This window comes from Girardinichthys multiradiatus, chromosome 10 (genome assembly GCF_021462225.1).
Source record: "Girardinichthys multiradiatus isolate DD_20200921_A chromosome 10, DD_fGirMul_XY1, whole genome shotgun sequence".
NCBI lineage: Eukaryota > Metazoa > Chordata > Actinopteri > Cyprinodontiformes > Goodeidae > Girardinichthys > Girardinichthys multiradiatus.
Window position 1 is genome coordinate 33,854,384 of NC_061803.1, and position 24,515 is coordinate 33,878,898.

Consider the following 24,515-nt stretch of genomic DNA (forward strand, 5'->3'; position numbering starts at 1 on the left):
AAGTGATTCTTCATATTGATACATGATGTTCTGGGGACTCAATTCTCAGCCTCTATGTTCTCATCAACACATTTTTGGAAAGTTTTTAGAACTACTACTACAAGAGGAGAGGGTCAGAGGTCCTTGGTCACTGGGACTTGGATCACTACTTAAAATTTGTAATCTTTATTTGAAACCATGAAAAATGAACAAAACAACTCATACTGTGCAGAAATAAAAACCTACAGTCTGTCCGCGACATCTGTGTTCACTGAAATAATCGGAGCTGCTGATTACTGCTAACCAGTTTAATAAGGTCATCCAGGTGGAGCCAGAAGTTTTAAACATTATCAAAGTTGTGAAGATACAACTTATTTAAATGTTCACAGATAAACAAAAAAACTCAGGCACACTAAAGATTTAAAACAAAGACATTTAATGTTTATTTACCAAACCAATTATTATTTACAGAGGATGGGGTTGTATGTTTTTATTAAACCGACTAAAACTCAATCAACAATTCTAATAATACTTTCAGATTTTATTTTGATCAAAGGACTAACTTTGACTTTTTCTTTACATTCAACACCAAACTGTTTTTCCCAGAGGTTCCACCACAATGTTTCACTGCCTCTGTATCAAATACAGCCAAACTGAAACAATAGACAGCTACGAAACAGAGATCAGGTTTTAAGTGCATTAGCTACTCTGAAACCGATCCTTCAACATGCAATGATCTGGGCCCGGATCTGTTTGAGCAGAACCTCTCTACCTTATACAGTAACATTAGTGTGTGTTTAAACAAGACCTATTGAAACAAGGTGAATGTGAGACCTGCACCTGATGAGGTCCGTATTCAGTTCTCAAAAAGATCTGACCACAGAAGTGTAATTTCTGACCAAAGAAAGGCTCTTCTAGTCATTTATCTTGGTGGTTCGTGGTAGTCAGAGCTTGTGAATGGAAGATAATTAGAAGTTCATTCCCCTTTTACCCTTTTAAAAACTTTTCTTTTAAAAGGTAATCCAGGACTTTACAAATCCAAATTCTGTAGGAAACCCTTGAGAGCAACAAACACTCATAGTTTCGTTCCCCTCAAAACTTTCTTTGAGTTGAAGTTAGATTTCAGGTTTCATCACTTATCATGATATATTAGTTAGATAAACCAGGTCAGGACCTTGACTAGGTCAAAAGTCTTTATTTTGTTTTTCTTAAGCCATTCAGAACTGGACTTGCTGGTTTGTTTTGGATCATTGTCCTGCTGCAGAACCTATGTGCGCTTAGGTATGAGGTCACAGCCAGATGGCTTGACATCCACCTTCAGAATGTTTAAGACAGCAGAATTCATAGTTACAGAATTCAAGCGTTCCAGGTCCTGAAAGCAGCCAAACAGCCCCAGACCATCACACTGCTAACACCATATTTTACTGTTTGTATGATGTTCCTTTTCTGAAATGCTGGGTTAGTTTTACTCCAGATGTAATAGGACACACACCTTCCAAAATGTTCCGCTTGTTAATGCACAGAGTATTTTCCCAAAAGTCTTAGAGATCATCAAGATGTCTTCTAGCAAAACTGAGATGAGCCTTTCTGTTCCTTTCGCTCAGCTGTGGTTTTCGTCTTGGGACTGCTTTGCAGGGCATTTGTGTGCAGTCCCTTTCATACTGTGGAATCATGAACACTGACCTTAACAAAGGCAAGACAGGCCGGCAGTTCTGAGGTCTTCTGAGCCCCTTTTGGATGAGTCATCCCTGCACAACTGATGGTAGTTCGGCCATTCCTGGAAAGTTTCACTACTGTTCCATATTTTCTGCATTTTTGGATAATGGCTCTCATTGTGGTTCACTGAAGTCCAACAGCTTTAGAAATGTCTTTATAACGTTTTCCAGACTGATATATCTCAGTTACTGTTTCTCATTTGTTCTTGAATTTCTTGGATTGCAGCATGATGCCTGGCTTTTAAGGATCTTTTGGTTTTCAATGAGTTAAACCGGGCATTCTGGGATCCAGAGTTTTTACCAGTCTCTATTGTTCTCTGTGTGTGGTTCAGTCCTTTTTTCTCCTCCCATGGCTGGGCCCAACAAATCCCTCCAATATTTTACACATTTTCCAACTCATTTGTTTCTGTTGAAATATACATAATGTGGAGGAATCAGCATGAAAATCAAAGGTAGGCAGAAAAGTGAACTGAAGGTACCTCCACAGAAAACAATTAAAGTAATGACCTGCAATCCTCGTGAACACCCATGTGTCTCGTCAAATTTCCATGTCTTGAAAACGCTTTACTGCAAACACTACAAACAAACGGCTTCTCTCCTGAATGGACTCTCATGTGATTTTCAAGATGAAGCCTTTTATTAAATCTGCTCCTACAAACATCACAACTAAACGGCCTCTCCTCTATGTGGAGTCTGACATGTCGCATTAACTGTGTTTCCTTCACAAAACGTTTACTACAGTCGCTACAGCTAAACGGTGCAGTGTGAACCTCCATGTGGTTTTTCAGACTCTGCTGTCGTGTAAATCCTTTACCACAAACCCTACACATAAACATTTTCTCTCCTGTGTGAACCCGCATGTGTCCACTCAAAGTCTCTTGTTTTGAAAATCCCTTACTACAAACACAACATATAAATGGGTTCTCTCCTGTGTGAACATGCATGTGTCTCTTAAGAGTCTCTTGTTTTAAAAATCTTTTACTACAAATGCTACAAATAAATGACTTCTCCTCTGTGTGAACACGCATGTGCCTCTTCAACTGAATTTGCTGTGAAAATCCCTCACTGCAAACATTACAAACAAACTGTTTCTCTCCTCTGTGAACATGCATGTGTCTCTTCAGATGATGTTGTAGTGAAAATCCTTTACTGCAGACATGACATACAAATGGTTTCTCTGTGGTGTGGATCCTCATGTGCCTTGTTAGAGTTCCCTTGGTTTTAAATCTTGTACCACAAACATAACAGAAAAAAGGTTTTTCTCCTGAATGGACCTTCAGGTGCATTTTAAGAATTGGTTTTGCATGAAACTTTTTACCACAATCTCCACATGTAAATGGTCTCTCTCCAGTGTGGAGTCTCATATGTGTCTGAAGAGAACGCTTTTCATCAAATCCTTTACCACAGAAATCACAGCCATATTGTCTCATTCCAGTGTGAATCATCAGGTGTAATTTAAAAGCAGTGTAATTTTTAAATCTTTTGCCACAAATATTGCAACCTAATTGTCTCTCCCCTGCATGGACTCCAATCTGAGGCATCTTAATTTGTTGAGAAGAACATACTGGATCTGAGCTCCACTTCGGTTCTGGTCTTCTATAGTCCTCTTTATCAGGTTCTGTTTCCATCTGTTCGGCTGAGCTTTTGGTTGGAGCTTCTGGTTCACTGTTGTCTTCAGTTTTGATTTGATGAAGCTCTAATAACTGAGGTTTCTCATCATCTTCACTCTTCACAGTAAGTTGTTCTTCCTCCTGACTGCAGCACAGCTCCTCCTCTTCCTCCTTTATGTGGGGGGGTTCTGGGTCCTGCTGGTCCAAACTGGAGCTCCAGTCATACGGAGCCTCTTTAATCACAAACATCTGGTGAACTGGAAACATCAAAACATAGACATTAATGAATGCAGACACTAAAACAAAAATGTCATTATTTAAATGCCCAGAATGTTTCGTACACTCTGAAAATGTCACACTGTTTCTGATAGCTGGGTTGCACTTCAGAGTTAACTGTGGTTATTACAGTAATTTCACTCTGCCTGTTGCAGGAAGCAGCCTCTTTTTCTCCTGCTTCCCACACTGAGATTTTTTGATGGTTTTGAGATCAAAGGAGCAGCTGTCGGAGGACATAATGATGAAGAAATGCAACGTCAAACCTGCAGAATTTCCGAAGTGCGCTCCTGGATGATTAAACCTCAATATATCTAGTTTTCACCTTGTATAGGTTGTTAGAGGTGTAAACTTGCATTTGTATTGTGTGGTACATTTTTAGAACAGTGTACCAAAAACGCTGGCAGAATTCATGTGTACTTGTAGTTTTTATGTGCAGTCTAAAAAACGACTTTCTTTGGTGACCCTTAGTATAGTGCTTGTATAGCCTTGTTTGTATATGTACATGCATATTTTTGCAAAGTGTACCATGCTTGGTTTGTTCAATGTAGTGTGTGTGTGTGTGAGACACGCTAAATATTTTTAGCGTGTTTAGTTCTATGTAGTGTGTGTGTGTGTATGAGACGCTAAATATTTTTAGCGTGTTTAGTTCTATGTAGTGTGTGTGTGTGTGAGACACGCTAAATATTTTTAGCGTGTTTAGTTCTATGTAGTGTGTGTGTGTGTGTATGAGACGCTAAATATTTTTAGCGTGTTTAGTTCTATGTAGTGTGTGTGTGTGAGACACGCTAAATATTTTTAGCGTGTTTAGTTCTATGTAGTGTGTGTGTGTGTGTATGAGACGCTAAATATTTTTAGCGTGTTTAGTTCTATGTAGTGTGTGTGTGTGAGACACGCTAAATATTTTTAGCGTGTTTAGTTCTATGTGTGTCTGTGAGACAGGCTAAATATTTTTAGCGTGTTTAGTTCTATGTAGTGTGTGTGTGTGAGAGTTTAGTTCTATGTAGTGTGTGTGTGTGTGTATGAGACGCTAAAAATTTTTAGCGTGTTTAGTTCTATGTAGTGTGTGTGTGTGTGTATGAGACGCTAAAAATATTTAGCGTGTTTAGTTCTATGTAGTGTGTGTGTGTGTGTATGAGACGCTAAATATTTTTAGCGTGTTTAGTTCTATGTAGTGTGTGTGTGTGTGAGACACGCTAAATATTTTTAGCGTGTTTAGTTCTATGTAGTGTGTGTGTGTGTGTGAGACACGCTAAATATTTTTAGCGTGTTTAGTTCTATGTAGTGTGTGTGTGTGTGAGACACGCTAAATATTTTTAGCGTGTCAAGCCATCCTCAAGTGGGAGACTGGGAGAGAAAGAGGAAGATGTCATGAGGATGCTGGAGGTTCTGGTGATACAGTCAGAAACATGTTATCCAAGATGAAGAACTGAGGCAGAGTCGGATGATAAAGAGTGTCAATGAATGTCTTCTGACCTGATTGCAGCATAACACTATTCATTATTAACTATGACATGCAAAGCAAACTGCTTTGTTTATGAAACAAGAAAAGAGTTCTGATAGTATTTTTTTTATTAACTGCACCTGCAAGGACAACATGTTCTGATTCAAATTATCCACCAGAGCCAGTGACCACAGAGACGAAACAAGAACAACAAGAGCTGGTCGAACATTATAGCAACTTTTAAAACAACCGTCAACCCTGTTGGAGCAAAGAACTGTTCAGAAACTCGGAGAGAACTGAATATTGGTCACTGTAAAAAGAAAAGGATAAAAGTGTCCTGATAAGATCCTGATTGGTCCGCAAGTTAGAGCAGAATTATTAGAATAGAACACATTATTGTGCCCACTTTTAATCTTTGCTTTGTTGTAATTTGATTAACAATTCGTGTTTCTTTGGAGGTGCTGAGGGCTCCTCATCCTTCCATGGTTCCAGGATGATATTGGCCAAACAAAAGACTGAGCTAAAGTTTCAAAGCAGCAAAATGCAGGAAGGACTAACTGGGCATTAATGGGCAGGAACACAAATGCTTAGTTTATCTTTTTCCATGGCTACAGCTTTTACTTTAGAGTTTTAGTTTTAGTCATATTGACAAGTGCTTTAATCTGTTTCACGCCTAAAGTTTGTGTTGGGGTCAGCAAATTATTGTTTCTCTGTAGTGAGAAAAACAGAGTAAAACACAGCATATGTTGTGCTATAACAATGACAGCACAGGTGTTGTGTTCTTCATTGGTTTAAGTCTTATTTTTAGGTTGCTTGAGCATTCCGTGTTTAGATGAATAAATCTTTGCCTGTTTAAAAAAACAAGGTCAACTGCAGACTCCATATGTTGATGAGGATAACAAAACAGATACACTTCATGTATCAAATTCTGTTCCACATTAAATATCCAAAATGAGTTTTATGGAAACATCAGTTGGCACAGAGGAATCCTGGCACAGAAAGGTGTCAGTTCATCAATAACATAATTTATCAGCTAATCTGAGAGCTTTTGCTTGGCTGATAACATTCCTACTCAGAAACTCATGGAGACTTTTAGGGACAGTACAAACAATGCTGCAAAGATCTGACTGAGGAACAACAATCTGTCAATCTTCTTGTCTTTGAAGAACAAGTTATTTGGAGTCAGAACGGTTGGAAGATTGACCTTGTTATTAATGTTAACATACAAGGGTGCACAATGCTGGGTCAACTGTTTTTATTGGGGACTTTGCTGCTCTGTCTTGCAAACTCACTCATATTTTAACTGAGCAGCATGGACATCATCTGTCATCTCATGAAGAGCTTTCCCTGATGGTATCAGGCGTGCATACAAGCATGTGTGTGTGTGGAGATGCCCTGTATGAGTTGATCATTTTTATTTTCATTAAATGATGTGGCATCCTGTTGTTCCTAACACATTATTCATTCCATATCAGTATGGATATCCAGCATATTTTTTTAACCCACTGAAATCTTTAAGTGTTCCTTTGATTGTTCTGAGCAGTGAATTTCAGGTGTTGGATTATATGAGACACCCTTTGACGGTTATCTGACCCATCCAGGCTGTACACGGCCGCTGCTGTAATGACAGCTGGGATATTTACACATATTTATTAATTTGATATTTCCATTTGCTCTTTTATAAGGTCCAGACAGGGATTTCACTCCAATCCAGACATACAAGTGTGTCACTTACTGAGATCATTGCCGTTTGGTTTCTGCTCCAGTTCTGATGTGGATGCTGCAGGTATGGGAGGCTCCAAACTGAGCCCTTCAGGGTCTTCTGCTTCAACCTTCGCCATATCAGACATCATCACTACACTTGGGAATCTCCTCTTCACAGTCCTTGTTTGCAATCTTCACATGTTCTAGTAGCTCGAGGTTTCAGCCATAGAAGATGAATCTTATGTGTTTCCACTGGCTGGAAATAGACAAAACCCCGCATCTAATCACGTTATATTGACAGAAAATGTAAACCGTGTCAGAGCTGAAGTGATGCTGCTGAGCAGATTCTGATACCTTGGTCAGAAGTCCTGTATCCACTCTGTAACTGTCCAAAGTTTCTCGGTCCACCGCTGAACAACAAGGCTTAGAGGTGGTGTCCACAGACGATGTGGTCTTCCCCGCACAGTCTCACTGAACCATAAACTTTTAAAAGGTTTAACATCGAAAACATTGATTTCTGCTTTTAGCTGCGTTAGCTCCACGGTGGCTAACAGTCCTTTCACTTAGCTAATGAAAGCTAATTACATTTATGTACTGAAAACTTCGGCTAGAACACAGACAGAAGCGAAAACCTCCCGAAGACACTCGAGGAGACTGAGACATTAGTTACCCACTTATTTTAGATTGAATTTAAAACGTTTTCCTCTTGGGATTTAGCTAATCGAGCTAACATTGCTTTATCCTGTCACTTCCTCCTCCCTGACCAATTAGCAACAAGTAAAACACTGATGTGGAAAACGATTTCCGCTTTCAACGATAGGTTTTTCAGAATTTAACATGACCAACATAATCAGCTTATTACCTTTAAATAGATATATTATTAACGATGCGTGTATATATATATGTGTGTGTGTGTGTGTGTGATTGAAGCAGCAGGCTAGTTCAATTTGCTGAAATGTCTTGTTGCACCAACTCAGTAGAATGAATGCCCCCCATGTGCTTGTATACATGCCTGACATTGTTGGTGAATGCGTCTTATGAAATGATGAATGGTGTCCTGGGGTATCTCCTCCCCCCTCCTGACCACGGCATCACTTAGCTCCTAGACAGTCTGAGGTGCAACCTGGTGGCATTGAATGGACCCAAACATGATGTCCACGAGATGTTCCATTGGACATACTGTAGGTCAGGGGAGCCTGGAGGCCAATTAATGATATCAGTTCCTTCATCCTCCAGGAACTGCCTGCATACATTCCACAGGAGGAATCATTATGCACCAGGAGGAACCCATGTCCCACTGCACCAGTGAAGGGTCTAAGGATGAGTCCAAGGATTCTGTCCCAATACTTGGGTGCTATCATTTATCCTGTACAGGTCTGTGCGTCCCCCCCATTGGACGTGTCTCCCTAGACCAACACTGAGCCACCATCAAACCAATCATGCTGAACAACCCTGCAGAAAGCATAATGTTGACCGCAGCTTCTCCGGACCTTTTCATGTCTGTAACATATGTTCAGAGTGATCAATATCGGCCCAGTTTCACTTATCGGCCCGATACTGCTGTGTTAAAAATTGACAAACATCAACTGATATAAACATTAATGCCGATATATTGTGCATTTCGAATAGAAACTGACAATCAGAATCTCTAATTCAACTTTATTTGTCATTAAAAAAACTTTACAAAATCATTAGGATGCATTCCTTGGAACAAAGTCTGATACACTCATATATTACAGAAATATGACAATTAACAAATAAAACAATGCACAACTAAACAATATCAAAACAAGGAACCAAAGTTTTATATAATGTTATATACTCTGTCCACCAACCACATGACCTATGTGGTTGGTGGTTTGCTTATATAACAGTCCACATAAGAGGACTTTTATTTAAGCATAAATAAGATCATCACACTTCATGACACTTCTTTTCAAGTCCATAAAAAATAAATTTTCACATGTCAAATATTCAGATAAATAACATGCTACCAAGGTTTTCTACTTCTAAGACCCCAGGCTGCCACCGGCATTGAAAAGACTGCTTTGAGGGTTCAATTGATATCTGAGGTACATGTTCTTAAGTACTGTCAGTAAAACCTTTGAATATGTATATGCTTTCTAACCAAAAGCTTGGATAAAAATGACACCTACTTTCCAAAATGTTATGTTGACATCAAGTGACAAGACCAAAACATCATAATAGCTTCAAAAACAATTAAACAACTCCCCAATACTTAACCAATTATTTACAATATCTGTATAGAGAAAGATTTAGGAGGAAGGAAAGAGGATAAACTGCACACTTTTAGTTTCAAGGTGCTATGAATGAGATTTCTGTGTTCAGTACATGTATAAAAATCCTTTACTACAAATCAACGTTTTTTTCTCCTGAGTGAGCATACATGTCTCTTTAGAGACTCCTGTTTTGAAAATGCCTTAGCACAAACATTACAAACGAATGGTTTCTCTCCTGTGTGAACACGCATGTGACTTTTCAGATGAATTTGTTGTGAAAAACCTTTACTACAAAGACCACAAACAAACGGTTTCTCTCCTGTGTGAACACACATATGTCTTTTTAGAGTCTCTTTTTGGGAAAATCCTTTACTACAAACGCTACAAATAAAGGGTTTCTCTCCTGTGTGAACACACATGTGTCTCTTTAGAGTCTCTTTCTGTGAAAATCCTTTAGTACACACACTGCAAATAAATGGCTTTTCTCCTGTATGAATGCGCATGTGAATCTTCAGATGAATTTGTTGTGAAAATCCTTTAGTACAAACACTACATATGAACAACTTCTCTCCTGTGTGAACACACATGTGACTCTTTAGGTGAACTTGAAGGGAAAATCCTTTACTGCACACACTACACACAAATGGTCTCTCTGCAGTGTGGATCCTCATGTGGTTTTTAAGAGTTCCCTTAATCTTAAATCTTGTACCACAAATGTCACATGAAAAAGGTTTTTCTCCTGAATGAACCTTCTGGTGAGTTTTAAGATTCGTCTTCGCATGAAACCTTTTATCACATTTATCACAGGCAAACGGTTTCTCTCCAGTGTGAAGTCGCATGTGTGTCTGAAGATAATGTTTTTCTTTAAATCCTTTGCCACAGACATCACAGCTATACTCTCTATTTCCAGTGTGAATCATCATGTGTAATCTGACATTAGTCTTACGTTTAAATCTTTTGCCACAAACACTGCAAAAAAATGGCCTTTCTCCTGTCAGAGACATGAGTTTAGAACACAGTTTAGGCCTTGTGCCTTGCTTGTTAATGGTCTCATTTTGTTGAAAAGAACATATTGGACTTGGGTTCCTGTCTTCTTCTGGTTCTTCACAGCCCTCTCCACCAGAATCTGTTTCCATCTGTTCAGTAGAGCTGCTGATTGGAGTTTCTGTCTCAATTTTGAGCTGACGAAGCTCTGATAACTGAGGTTTCTCTTCATCTTCACTCTTCGCATTAAGCTGGTCTTCCTCCTGACTGATCCACAGCTCCTCCTTTTCTTCCTTTATGTGGAGGAGCTCTGGGTCGTGCTGATCCAAAATGGGGCTCCAGTCATGGAGAACCTCTTCTTTAATCAACAAAATCTGATTCTCTGGGAACATTAAAAAATACATGGATATCAATAATAGCTTGCAAACAATTAAAAGATTATATTATGTGTAAAAACAATAATGTTCTTGAAATGTAGAAAAAAAAAGTATAATTAGAAGGTATTTTTTTGTTTATTTTAAAAAGGAGAAAATCTTGGAGCTTTACTATTGAAATTTTAAACCTCTTCTTTTCTCACTTTGCCCCTTCATCGTTCTCAACAGTGGACAGAAGAGGTGCTTAAACATAGTTTGTAATTACGAGTGGGAAGCTGCTTTCTTTTTAGAGAGATGGGAATTATCTGCTCTTCTTTGCTGCTATGTTACTGAATATCTGTTAATGTCTGGGACTCAAGAGGAGAGATCAGGCTCACACAAGCAGGAGGAGGAGCTAATCAGTGGCAGAGGGTGTAATCTACATTCACCCCGATTTTACAATCTTCAAGTTATCTTGAGCCAATCCACAAAAACAACTGTGGCACTTACTGGGATTTTTGCCATCTTGTGTCTGCTCCAGTTCTGATGTGGAGGTTGCAGGTATTGAGGGCTCCAAATGGAGTCCCCTGGGTTTGTCTTTTTTGACTTTCATCACTTAAGACATCCTCTATCCATTTGGGTGTTCTTTCTTTTAAATCATTGTCTGCAACCTTCACATGTTCTAGTAGCTCGATGTTTTAGCCATATAACCCGTATCTTCTGGTTCTCTAGTGCCTGAAATTGGAATCAGTCTTAAATCAGTATCTGATCAAAAAGCGTATTGCTAAAGAGTGAAGAGTCTGATACCTTGGTCTACCTGTCCACAGTCTATCGGTCCTCAGATGAACAACAAGGTTGGAGGAGGTGTCCACAGACGACGTGCGGGTAGCACAATCTCACAAACCTGGAAAGTATACTCAACTTGTAGCACTAAACCATAAACTTTACCAAATGCCAAAGATCTCTGCTGTTAGCTGCTTTAGCTCCACGGTGGCTAACAGTTCGTTCGTATTGCTAATGAAGTCTAATTACACTCTGTTCTGCAAACCTCCGCTGGAAATATTCTCAGTAACTCAAAAGAAACATGTAGAAGCGATATCTTCGCAGGACTATCGAGTAATCACACTTGTTTAATAATAACTTAACGGTGTTTTTGTTGTTGTGGCTAATCTAGTCAAACTAATATTGTTACATCCGGTTAATTCCTGCTCAGTGACCAATGGATGACAAGTAAAGTGCACGTCAGTGTTGCCAGATCTCGCGAGAGACCCCCCACACTGTATAAAGCAGAGGCCGCTTGTAAACAGTATAAATGTATACAATTATTATGGTATTATACATAAGCAACAGCAAAATTATGCTAAATATTTTAACCATAAAAATTGCAAGAACTTAAATTCTTTGAACAACACACTTTTCAAGAAAAATGCATTGTGCACACGTAACAGCAAAATGACAGTAAACACAGTCAACAATAAAAAAAAATGTATCTCCTCACATGAGCCAACTTCAACAAGTTTAGTGTAAAACCATCTTATTTCCTTGTCAGAAATCACACATATGAAAATGAGCATAAAGCCTGAAGTATAATACATCATTGCCATTTTCCTCACTTACCGCAATTTATTCTCATGCTTTCACTCTGGGCTCTGGTGTGAGTGTGTTTGAGGTGTGCAGAGTCAACTTGGGCGGTCACGATACCCAGGAAACTGGGGCGTGGAAAGGATAAACTACCTGCCACTCGTGTTTTGCTTTATTGTGGGTATTTGGGAGATAATCAGGGGGTTTCACTCGGAAAGAAAGCCAAGCCCAAGCAACTTCATAAGCCCAAAAAACCGCAACCCGCGACTCACAAGACTTGCAAACCACTAAAAAAAAAATAAAAAAACAAAAAACAACAAGCCCAAAGTCACTTAAAGTAAGCGGACTTGGCAGCACTGGTTCACATTCGAAAATGTCCTTCCTGTAAAAAAGATGTATCACTGGCCAAGTTTGTTTACACAAACCAGTAATTTTACTTTGATTCCACTTAATTCCCGTAAACATGAACTCTATTATTCAAAAGACACTTAGGACCAAATATTTCTATCTTTCGAGATGTTATTAGAGCCTATAACTGTTAACTCCCAAACGGAAATATAAAATCCACCTTTTACAATGTCAAAATGTGCCAGTATATATAATAGACGGGTGCTCCTTGACTGTACAAAGTTTACCTGTACAAAAACGGCTATTTTTGACTTTGAATCTCATTTCATGTGTTTTCATAAAAAAATAGCGGGTAAAAAGATGTCTTATGTTTTCAGTTCAAGTTACTATTTATTAAACAAAATGTGGTTTTGAGAAGATGAATTTAGGTGTGTAGCTCAGTTAAGAGTTTAAGTATCTTAAGTAAAGACGAGGGCTTGTTCTCTTCTTTTAAAAAGCGAATTAAAACTGTATAGCTTCAATCACAGTTATTGATTATATATCAAAAATAAGTTGAGTTAAAAGCAACTGAAGCTGTGAATTTAACGCAGCCTTTATTAAAAACTGAAAAATTACAGACCGCAGGATCCTCAATCAGTTATTTATGGACCTCTAGTATATTTTGATCAGGCATTAGCACAGACATTCCCTTGTGCCTCACTGCTGCCATCTTCTGGAGTTAGTTATCTAGTACCATCTCCAGTGACAGGTTCTCTGAATCAGCCAATAAAACACGCCTTGTTCTTGATATTCAGAACTATTCAGAGACAACTACCGACAATAGCTTTGTAAAAGTATAAGAAGAGTATAAAGCTATTATCGGTAATTATCTCTGACTAGTTCAGAATATCAAGAACAAGGCATGTATTATTGGCTGATAATAGCTTTATACTCTTCTTAGATTTTTACAGAGCATTTGGTTCCATTAATCATAACTTCATCTTCAGCTGTCTTCATAAATGCGGCTTTGGTGCTCTCTTTTGCATTACAAATAAACTATTATATAATAATGCTAATAGTTCTGTCAAATAAAAAAATGCTAGCTCCTTTTGATTCAAGCTTAATCAAGGAACTAAGCAAGGTTGCTCAATTTCCCCTAATCTCTTCCTTTTAGCCACTCAAATCCTTGCTGACTACATTTCTATAAATCAACTAAAGGGTATTTCTGGTTTTTGTAAAGAAATCCAAGTTGGTCAATTAGCTGACAATGATACAATTTTTCCACCTCTCGCCCATAGACTGCTGGAGATAGGCACCAGCTTCCCCGTGACCCACTATGGAATAAGCGGTAGAAAATGACTGACTGACTGATACAATTTTTTAAAGAGACAGCAGTCAAGTTTTCCCTGCTTTAAAATTAATCCAAACTCTCTGTGATGTATCCGGGCTTCACCTGAATGTAAAAAATGTGAACTTCTCCCAGTTAAAGATTGTGTTTTAGAATGTTTATGTAATATTCCTGTTAAAGAAAGTCTCACATATTTAGGTATAATTATCAAAGAACAGATGATGGTCTAACTTCAACAACAACTATGGATGAAAAACAGGCCTCAGGTCAGTGAAGAGGTATGTCTCTTTACGCAAAACCCCTATAACAGTCTACCGGCATTCCCACCGTGGATTGGATGCCCCTAAGAAATCTAAATATCACCTATGCAAGTTACAAAGGCCTCCATTTGACACTCTGTAGGAAGAGTGGTCTTTGGAGCCATATGGAATGAGCAGCAGATAGGGGTATAGTTTCAAGTATGAAATAGGAGGGCTCTGCCTGTATTAACTGGATCAAGATGAGGAACTTGATCTGACATCGACTCTGTGTACTCTCACCCACAACAACTGGGCTGTGTCAAGGCTTGCAATCCCTCACATAGCTCTGAAACAGTCTCAATGCATGAGACCGAGAATGAAGAAGAAGAAGAAAATGAATCCTCTCCTCGACCCGCATAATGGATGAGAATGTGTCATTTTCTATCTATTTGAAATCACTGATAGAGAATCTCTATTTAGTGCAATGTGGGGATCAAAAACCACTGCAACTGGTTGCTGGTCGTTTCGGGCAAGCAGACGCAAGAACCACCAGACAAATTCCTCCGAACACAAATCATTAAAAAGAAAAAAATTAATAATTAAAATAAGACGATAATAAAAAACATAAAAAATTAATAATTAAAATAAGATGATAATAAAAAACATAAAAAATTAATAATTAAAATGATTGATAAGAAAATGAAAGATGGAAAACTTTAATAATGTTTAGATAACAGTCAAAGGCCACTCTAAACAAATACATTTTTAATCATGGTTTAAAGCAACTTAGGGTTTCAGCGCTTTTATGGTTTTCTGGGAGTTTATTCCAGATTAGTGGAGCATAAGAACTAGAAGCTGCTTCTCCATGTTTGGTTTTGGTTCTGGGTATGCAGAGAAGACACTGACAACAAGCCTGTAATGTATTTTGGTGCTAAGCCATTCAGTGATTTATAGACAGAAGTATTTTAAAGTCTATTCTCTGAGCTACAGGGAGCCAGTGTAGGGACTTTAGAACCGGGCTGATGTGCTCCACTTTCTTAGTTCTAGTGAGGACGCGGGCAGCAGCGTTCTGGATCAACTGCAACTGTCTGATCGACTTTTTAGGCAGACCTGTGAAGACACCGTTGCAGTAATCAATTCTACTAAAGATGAACGCATTAATTAGTTTTTCAAGGTCCTGCTGAGACATTAGTCCTTTAATCCTGGAGATGTTCTTTAGGTGATAGAAGGATGACCTTGTTACTGTCTTTATGTGCCTCTGAAGGTTCAGGTCTGAGTCCATCACTACACCCAGAATTCGAGCCTGATTGGTGGTTTCTAGCTGTATTAACTGAAGCTGTGTGTAAACTTTTAAACGCTTTCCTGTGACTCCCTCCAAGTGGATAAACGGAGACAAGGCGTTCTTGATATTTACTGGCATTTAATCAGATACTTTGTCATCAACGATGCCGTGAGAACTGAACAAAAACACAAATAATACATTTCACACAGAAAGCATTCTCATAGAGAATAAAAAAAGAATACCATTTAACAACAAAACATTCGCAATCAGTAATTTGACTAACAAAAATATCAACATTCTGTATGTACCTCATTGGCCGCACCAACCCGGAGGGGTCAACAAAACACCTCACAGAGTAGGTCTTCTTTACACCTTTGCTGCATGCTTTCTCAAGTCTCTCTGTCTTATCCAAAAAAAAGAAACATGCTGCCCTCTGCTGAGCATGGCGTGCAACCAAAAAATTAATCCAAACCCAACAACAACTTAAACATTGATTCCACCCTGAAACATTCATGCAAACCTTAAATATGCATTTTAAAACAATATTACACTCAGATATTAATAAACCTGAATCATTTTACTTTAACTGACCAAAAAATGCATAACTGCCACTGATGGCAGCCACACTTCCTTTGGTCCAAACATGATTTGTTTTGATTCAGCTGAAGAAAATTTTGGCCCATCCAAGCACTGATTTCTTCCAAGCATTTACCCAGCACTTGAATGGGTTCATGTTCATCTGGTGACATTGTAACGTATAGCTGTGTGTCGTCTGCATAGTTATGATAACTTATGTTGTTGTTTGTTATAATCTGAGTAAGGGGGAAGAATATAGATATTAAATAGGAGGGGCCCTAAGTTCCTTGTGGAACGCCACATGTGATTTTTGTGCTCTCTGATGTAAAGTTACCTACTGACACAAAAAAGTGCCTGTCCTTCAAGTAGGATTTAAACCAGTTGAGTGCTGTACCAGAAAGGCCGACCCAGTTTTCCAGGCGCTCTAATAAAATGGAGTGATCAACAGTGTCGAATGCTGCACTAAGGCCCAATAATACCAGCACTGTGGTTCTTCCACAGTCTGCATTTCTACAGATGTCATTGAACACCTTGACAAGAGCAAGCTCTGTACTGTGGTGAGCAGGAAGCCTGACTGGAAGACATCGAAGCGGTTGGTCGTTGTTAGGAAGTTGTTTAACTGCTGAAACACAGCTTTTTCAATAATCTTGCTGATGAAGGGGAGGTTTGATATAGGCCTGTTGTTCTGCTGTAGCAGCTTGTCCAAGTTGCTCTTTTTTGATAATTGCTGTTTTTAGGGCCTTGGGGAAAACACCTGACAAAAGGGATGTGTTCATTATTTGAGTTAAATCAGACGTTTTGACAGGCAAAGCTTTCTTGAGGAAAGCTGTGGGTAAAACATCGAGACAGAAGGAAGAAGAGCTTAGTTGGTGTACAATTTCTTCTAAGTTTTTGTAATTCATTTGTTGAAATTAGGAAATTTTGTCAAAATCAGTTTACTTGGAGACAACTTTGGTACTGGAGTTGAAATGGATGTGCTGACTGCCCCTCTAATCATTTGGGTTTTTTCAGTGAAGAAGTTTGCAAATTCCTTGCAGGCCCTGGTAGAGTGGAGTTCAGATGACACAGTTACAGGAGGGTTAGTTAACCTGTCGACTGTAGTAAATAAGGCATGAGTCAAGTCAAGTTTATTTATATAGCACTTTTCAGCAACAAGGCACTCAAAGCGCTGAACATGAGGAAAAACATTACAATGATACAGACAGAAAAACAAATCAAATGACACTAATAATACTTGGGAGTAATAATAATTAATAATCCTTCCGGGTTTACTGGTAGAAATTGGTTCCAAGCCACTCTTAATAATAAAGCATCTTATGCTAAAAGAAGATGATAATATTGATAGTCTCATCATTCCACTGAATTCTAACTAAGGAAGCTGAGTCACTGGTACAAAACAGCTTTAATCCACATTTTCAGGTGCTGATAATATATTGCTTTTACTGGTACTGAAGTTGAACTAAGTAATAAACGTCCATTGTAGTCTAACTAAGAAAGCTGGGTCATTGGTGTAAGACCAGCTATAGTCCAAATTTTCTACTAAAATCTGATAAAATCTTCTGATAAAATTAAAAATCTATGAAAAAGTATTGAAATCATGCAATTAGGTGTGGGGCTAAGCAACACACAAGAAGAAAAGATTTTGCAAGAGTGCGGTGGAATCCTGGGGGTGCTAATATATAACTGTGAGTGTGTTTGCAAGAATTAGACTGTCAACACAGATAGAGCGCCATTGTCCTTGAGGAGAGAGATGGAAGTTTTCTCAATTAGCCGCAAAGTCTTATGTGGGTCACAGCTGTTCGGGGGTGCTGGGAAAGAGCGCCATGTCTACATAACATCCAGGAGATATTTTGTCGAAAGCCACTTAGCAGAAGTTGCCAAGGCCACCTTGGGGCACCAGATTTAGAAAAACAATAAGTGTTCTGGTTCAAGCAGTTGTGTGGATTTTCAACCACTTTAAGAGTTTTTACTGTTATCTCTCAATTGCGAATCCAAATATCCAAATTTCTGGGACTTTCCCGCAGTTCTGGAGCGAACAACCTTCTCCATGATTAAATCCTTTTACCTCTGACTCCGAAAGCCGCTTCCAGGCTACGATTCTGTTCAAGAACCGTATCCAGCTTGCTAAATGAAAGTTATCTACCAGCTCATCTACAGTGTTACAGGGCAAAGTGGAGGTAGAAGAGTACATCTGGTTGAAGGTTTCAGCAGCACTGTCCTTAAAGATGCGTAATCTCATAGATCTATTGCACATCTGTCTTCAGGATTGTCATTATGAATGTGGAAGTCTCCCACAATAATTAAATAGTCATAATCAACACATATCACAGCTAAAACTCATTAAAATCACAGATAAAAGTTTGTTTTGGACTTAGGAGGCCTGTAAATATTCAAGAACATTGTTCGGACCGGGCTCTTTACCTGGAGAGCCAAATATTCAAAAGAGTCAAATTTGCCCATAAATACTTTTTTACACTCTAATAAATTTTTAAACAAAGTGGCCACCCCTCCACCTTTTCTTTGCTGTTTGCCCTCACAAAGAAAATTGTAGTTCGGAGGCGTCGCCTCTATCAGAATGGGAACTTCATTAAATTCATGTAACCATGTTTCTGTTAAAAACATAACATCAAGATTGTGGTCAGTAATAGGGTCATTGATTAAAAATGATTTTCCTGACAGAGATCTAATGTTCAATAAAGCCAGTTTATATGACTTAGTTGCTGATATTAACTCTGTGTCTGGTTGTACCTGACAGTTAATGGCTTTTTTTTTATTGTTTATTACTGTCTCTTATCCTTTTGGCTTTGTTCTCTCTGTCACGTATAAGCACAGAGATTTTACAACTATGTCCCATCAGGGGCCCAAGTTTTTCCTGGGAATGATAATTTGTGATATGGTTACCACTGGGACCCAGACTGTATCACAGAGAGGTGATTTAAAGGTCCTAATTTGAAGGAGATAGATTAGGAGGTGGTGGGGCTCTGCGGCATTTGGAAGATGTTGGTTTAGTAGCAGAGCCTCGGCCATGGGGGGTGTTGAATGGAGAAGATGTCAGAACCATTTGGATCCAAATTTTAAAAACGTCTTTCATGTTGTCAGTGAAGGCTCGGTGGAGAGAGGGTAGAGTTCTGTGCGGTCTGGGTGAGGTGGGTTTAACGGGAGGTCCACTTCTCCTGTGGAATTCGGCAGCGAGACCTTTTGTAAGAACTCTCTCTCAGCCAACTGCTCTATCTCAGCTGGAGCTGTTGGTAGCTGCCTTATCATTGTTGTTGATATTTCATGTTCTTCTGAAGGTCAAGGCTGAATAGAAGAGATTAAATGTGAAACGTCTGACTCCCGGCTTGTTCAAACACAAACCATCATGCTTGAAAAGGTGTCTTTTTTCCCAAAAAATATTAAAGATGTCGATAAGGTTCACAGATGTAGTAGCACATGCTTTTTTCAGCCATTTCACCCATAAGTTTGTCCCTCTATTTTAATTAGGTCGTTCAAGGGTTCCCCCGTGACGACATCCAATCAGCGCACTATACGCCCCTCATTCATAACCCCCCTACCTGTTGCCACATGTTCTAAGTCCCCCATGACCGCCCTTAAAGTTCAAAGATCACCTGTCAAATGACTTTGATTAAAGGGTGTACATGTAATCTCTCTTACTTACTCTGTGCTCTCGCTGCATTTAGACAAACCTTTCAATCTACTAATGAAATATTATTCAATTTCTTATTGAAAAGTTGTATACATTACTTAAGAAACATTGTTGATGAACTCTTTAAAAAGGAGGGTTACATTTTCTTGATTTCAGCTTTAAATAATACATTCAAAGTGAATTGGATAAAGTTGTATTTAAAAAATCCATCCTCCATCTGGAATACTTTCCCGAATTACATCTTTTCAAGCCTAGGTGGGCTCAGTTTCCTCCTTCTTTCCTCCAGGACTTAATGAGCTAATTACCTCTATTAGAAAGATTGGATTAGAACCAGCTCCTACCAGTAAATTCCCAAGGATTATTAATGTAATTTGATTTGTTTTTCTGTGTTTGATTTTCTATATTTTTCCTCATGTACAGCGCTTTGAGTGCCTTGCCTTGTTGCTGAAAAGAACTATATAAATAAATTTGACTTGACTTCTCTGTAATTACAAAATAGGGAAAATACCAGCTAAACTCTGCATTTCATAAACAAGCACTTCTTTCATGGGCACTTGTATAAAAACAGAATGTTTCTCCTCATAATATCTTTATCTGGAATAACAAATACATCCTTTGCAAAAACAAGTCACTCTTTTACCCTAAATAGTTCAACAATAAAATCCTTCTGGTGGGTCAGCTATTTAACAAAAATTGATGTTTACTAAGTTATAATGAGTTCAACATCAAGTATAACCTTGCTGTAACTCATAGAGTATGATATTGTTTGATGCTGTTACTAATGAAATATATGAACTCTTTAGAAATAATGTTGATAAAGAAACATCCTTGCTAACTGCAACTGACTCTTTTTCTTCAACCTGTAAAAATAATAAAATGATCTGTGTCCTGTTTCAACAAGATATTATTTCTGTACCTTAAGTTGTTTTTGTTTTTTTGGAAAAAACTGTCCATGATTTACTGTGGAAAAACGGGTGGACATTTCATCAGAAATGTTTCATAAATAACAAAATGAGAGATGTTCTCTTTAAAGTTACACAGAATTGATCCTACTAATAACTGATAAAATATATAAAAACAATAGACCCAAACTGTACAATTTACAAAGAGCATCCAAAAAACAATCCTTTATTTTGGAATTGTCATATAACGGGAAAATTAAGGTATTCCGCATGGTAACCCACTCTGACCACTTCTTTTTTACTAGGAAAATCAGTTGAACATCCCTTTCAGACAGCTTCTTCTTGCATCCACAGTTAATCCTGTTGGATGTGGTGCGTCCTTCTTGGTGGTATGCTGACATTACCCTGGATACCGTGGCTCTTGATACATCACAAAGACTTGCTGTCTTGGTCACAGATGCGCCAGCAAGACGTGCACCAACAATTTGTCCTCTTTTGAACTCTGGTATGTCACCCATAATGTTGTGTGCATTTTAATATTTTGAGCAAAACTGTGCTCTTACCCTGCTAATTGAACCTTCACACTCTGCTCTTACTGGTGCAATGTGCAATCAAGGAAGACCGGCTACCAGGCTGGTCCAATTTAGCCATGAAACCTCCCACACTAAAATGACAGATGTTTCAGTTTCATTGTCCAACCCCTGTATATACACACACAGCTGACTGGGCATATCAGAGCAGGAACCAATCAATGAAATCCAAGAAGTTCTATGTAGACTTCCAAGACCAGACCGTGTCAAAGCACAAATCTAAGAAGGCATAAAAAATTCCCTGAAAAGCCCTGTTGTTTTTAAAAATGGAATATTTGGAACCACCAGAACCCTCCCAGAGTCAGGAATTGAGCCCTGGACGGCTGTGTTGAGGACTCACATACTGTATTTCCCATCCGTACATGGGACCCTGACTCTAACAGATGAGTCAGTTTTCCAGTCAACAGGCACCAGCTGCAGCAAACTAGCAACATCATGTCATCCATAGGATGGAGTTAAACGCATTTTTTAGGAGACTTTTAACAGAATATTTCCATTCGGGGGAACACAATTGCAGAAGTTTTTATCAGCAGCCCTGATACTAACAGAGCAGTTCAGAGGTTTAGTAGATAGCTGGCTTTCCACTGCCTGTGATACTACATCTGTCTAGGTTACCGAAAAATCACATTTTTTGCGGGATCACAGGCAATTTTTTAAGAGAGACAGGATCTAGCCTTCTCTTTGCGTCTCCAGTCTCTTATTGCAGCCAAGGAGACGAGACAAGAAGAATCCAGATAAACACAAAATAAGCCTCCATATGAAGGACAGTGTGCAGCTGAAGTATAATTAGCAATGAACACAGGCTACAGACAACAGAGCAAGCAAAACAACCATCATCATGGTATTAAACCTGGACTTGACACATAAATTGCATAACTAAATCAGCCTACTGCCATTTTAAAACATTCCCAGGATAATATAATCGGCAAAGACGCCACTCAGGCTTGTAGGTTGCTCAAATTTAGCCACCATATCAAAGATTTTACCACATTTAGCTGGTGGCTGGTGCTAATGTCCACGCCTGTCTGTAATGTAGTCAAATATAGAAAAAGTCAAGGGGGGAACAAACTTTCTAATGACACTGTAAGCAACTGTGTTTTGGAGGACCAATCAAATAGCTCAATTTGACAATAAACTGTATGAGTTTTATCTGCTGGCAACTATAGCATAAATATGTAACCCAACATATTGATTATTATTTACCTCAGGTGTAAATAACATTCCTGTATTACAGTTTATATTTAGTTTGATGGTAATTAAGGATTAATATGTCAAATGGTCTTTTTTCTAAACTAAAACCAATCTATATTTTAAAAAGGCTTTGTTGGTTTAAAACAAGTTTAAATATGATAATCCCAAATGAATCTATAAACTTTAGACTGTAATCTGTTCTCCACAAAGTAAACACACCACTTTTCATCTGACTTCAGTAAATTAAAACGGAGATGTTCATGTCTTGATAAAACCTCAACATTATCTTACTTTTGTAGCATTTCTTAACCTTTTCTGAGGTAATATAACTCTAATTAATTTTATTTGGAGAAGAACCAACTTAAAAAGCAGAGCCTACAAATCTGCAGAACGTTCTCAGAAATAAGAACACCATAGTTATTGTGCAACAGTCCTCCCTCCAGACGGAGAAACTGGACACTGAAGAAGATCCAATAAAATGGTGGAGGAAATCTCAGAAGCTCCATCCATAGCTTTCCAACCTGGCAACAAAAGAAAACAGAAATTGAGTGAAAAAGAATGTGAGCAACCATTGTAGATAAGGTACTGCTGCTGGAGCTGCCTTTTCACTCTCAGTCGCTCCAAAAGGAAATCATTCTAAGGAATAAACAGATAGACCACTAAAGTTAACTAATCATGGATTACTTTCAAATGTTAATCATCAGCAAATAGGATTGTTCATGTAAGAGATGTTTGACCTGTTCACAGAGATTGAGACAATGCTTCAGCATCACAAAACATGTATGCATGTTGAAGATGCAGTGACTGATTGGATTAGGATATTTTCAGTATATTTGAAGAATTTTGGATTTTTTCTGATATTGAAAAATGGAAAAAGGTTTACTCCATACTTTTCCAAATGTTTAAAGAATAAATAGCAATCCTGCAGCCTGTATCAACTGCTTCCTCTAACAAAATATGGCCTGCCCTTAATAGGCTGCTCTTCTAATCACTGGCTGATAAAGATCCGTCTGACATGTCTGTGCTGGAATCTCATACTGTGTTGAGTACTGTCATTTAGATTTTCGTGCTTGGCTGTTATTGGTCTGTTTTACATTCTAGCCTGATGAATAAATGTGTCACTTACTGAGATCTTCACTGTCTTGTTTCTGCTTCAGTTCTGATGATGCAGACGTGGAGGGCTCCAAACTGCGCCCTCCAGGGTCTTCTGCTTTAACCCTCATCATCATCTCAGACATCCTTGATCCATTTTGGATTCTGATTTCACAATCCTTGTTTGCAACCTTCACATGCTCTACTAGGTCGAGGTTTTAGCCATGTAACCGATATCTTCTGCTGCCTGAAACTGGAATCCGAGACAAATCTGAATCTGATCAGATAAAGAAAATGTAAACTGTAGCAGAGCTAAGGCGATGCGGCAGAGCCTGATACCTTGGTCAGAAGTTCTGGTTCCACTCTGTAGCTGTCCTCAGCCTCTTGTTCCTCGGCTGAACAACAACGCTTAGATGAGGTGTCCACAGAGAGTGTGGTCATCCCCGAACAGTCTCATAAACTTGAAAGATGGACCAGACTTGTAGCACTAAATAATTAAAAATCTCCAGCGTCGGAAATTGATAAAACATTCCTTTCAGCTGCTTTAGCTCCATGTTGACTAACAGTCCATTCATTTTCCTAATGAAGGCTTTAAATAATCACAACAGTTTAAAACAAACATCTAGACTTGATATCCAGGCCAACACTATGGGGTAGAGGGCGGCAACAGTAACGTTTCTCTGTCGGAATTTAGACAGTCAACCCAACCTTTTTACATCTGGTCACTTGCTGTTACCTTACTAATGAATGACAAGTACACCACACTAAAAAACCACTTCCTTTTACAAAAATAAACAAATATTTGGTAGAAATGAACTCATAACAAACATATTCGTGATCACATATTTGCATGCATTTTAAGGGTATTAAACTTCAATGTTCAAATTATATATAAAAAAGACAGCAATTAAATAACTTCAGTTTACTAATATAGGTACATCTCCCAAAAATATCTTGAAAAATTGTAATATTTTTTGTCACTCATTTCATAAAATTAAGCTCATATATTTAATAGATTCATTATACTTAAGTAAAATAATACACGCTTTTTTTTCTTGTAATTTTAATGATTATGGCTTACAGATAATAAAAAATGCTAAATTCAGTTTCAGAAAAAAAAAGTTAAAAATTGGAAACTTATAGTGTTACACCCTAATCCACTAATTAACTCAAAACCCCTGCGAAGGTTTCCTAAGCCTCTAAATGGTCTCTGTGTGGGACAATAAGCTACACAGTCATGGGGAAGACTGCTGACTGGATAGAAGTCCAGAAGACAGGTATTAACACCCTATGAAACGTGCTGTATCTAAGAAAATCACAGAAAGTTCAGTGGAAGGAAAAAGTGTTGTAGGATATAGTGCAGTAGCTACATCGATAACTGCAGCCTTGAGGGAATTATTTAGCAAAACCCATTCAGGCTAAGGTTGCAGTCAGAGCTT

General features: G+C 38.4%; 3 protein-coding genes across 4 annotated transcripts in view; all 3 read right to left on the reverse strand.

Annotated features, from left to right (window-relative positions):
* LOC124875323 (gastrula zinc finger protein XlCGF26.1-like) overlaps nt 1-23,456 on the reverse strand; it is a 71,766-nt gene extending 48,310 nt beyond the window's left edge. Inside the window, exon 1 of the mRNA XM_047377424.1 lies at nt 23,416-23,456. The gene's annotated coding sequence lies outside the window, so the exon portion shown is untranslated. The remainder of the gene's footprint in view (nt 1-23,415) is intronic.
* On the reverse strand, nt 399-7,591 carry LOC124875327 (gastrula zinc finger protein XlCGF57.1-like). Its single transcript, XM_047377432.1, has 3 exons — nt 7,080-7,591; nt 6,757-6,981; nt 399-3,561 (listed from the first exon to the last, which is right to left on the reverse strand). Exons 2-3 carry the CDS (start codon nt 6,872-6,874, stop codon nt 2,189-2,191), a joined length of 1,491 nt encoding a protein of 496 aa, XP_047233388.1. The 5' UTR covers nt 6,875-6,981; nt 7,080-7,591; the 3' UTR covers nt 399-2,188.
* Nucleotides 8,368-11,534, reverse strand: LOC124875328 (gastrula zinc finger protein XlCGF57.1-like). Of its 2 annotated transcripts, none has more exons than XM_047377434.1 (3): nt 11,120-11,534; nt 10,813-11,037; nt 8,368-10,331 (listed from the first exon to the last, which is right to left on the reverse strand). In XM_047377434.1, exons 2-3 carry the CDS (start codon nt 10,913-10,915, stop codon nt 9,103-9,105), a joined length of 1,332 nt encoding a protein of 443 aa, XP_047233390.1. In that variant the 5' UTR covers nt 10,916-11,037; nt 11,120-11,534; the 3' UTR covers nt 8,368-9,102. The 2 variants fall into 2 exon arrangements, with proteins under 2 accessions (XP_047233390.1, XP_047233389.1); XM_047377433.1 differs by having other exon boundaries at nt 11,110-11,534.
* Nucleotides 23,457-24,515: the final 1,059 nt, after the last annotated feature.

Coding starts and splice junctions, on each gene's coding strand:
- LOC124875327 (XM_047377432.1), bottom strand. CDS start 6,874: ATGATGTCTGATATGGCGAAGGTTGAAGCAGAAGACCCTGAAGGGCTC. Junction 3,562..6,756: donor ACCAAACGGCAATGATCTCA/GTAAGTGACACA, acceptor TGATGTTTCCAG/TTCACCAGATGTTTGTGATT.
- LOC124875328 (XM_047377434.1), bottom strand. CDS start 10,915: ATGAAAGTCAAAAAAGACAAACCCAGGGGACTCCATTTGGAGCCCTCA. Junction 10,332..10,812: donor ACAAGATGGCAAAAATCCCA/GTAAGTGCCACA, acceptor TAATGTTCCCAG/AGAATCAGATTTTGTTGATT.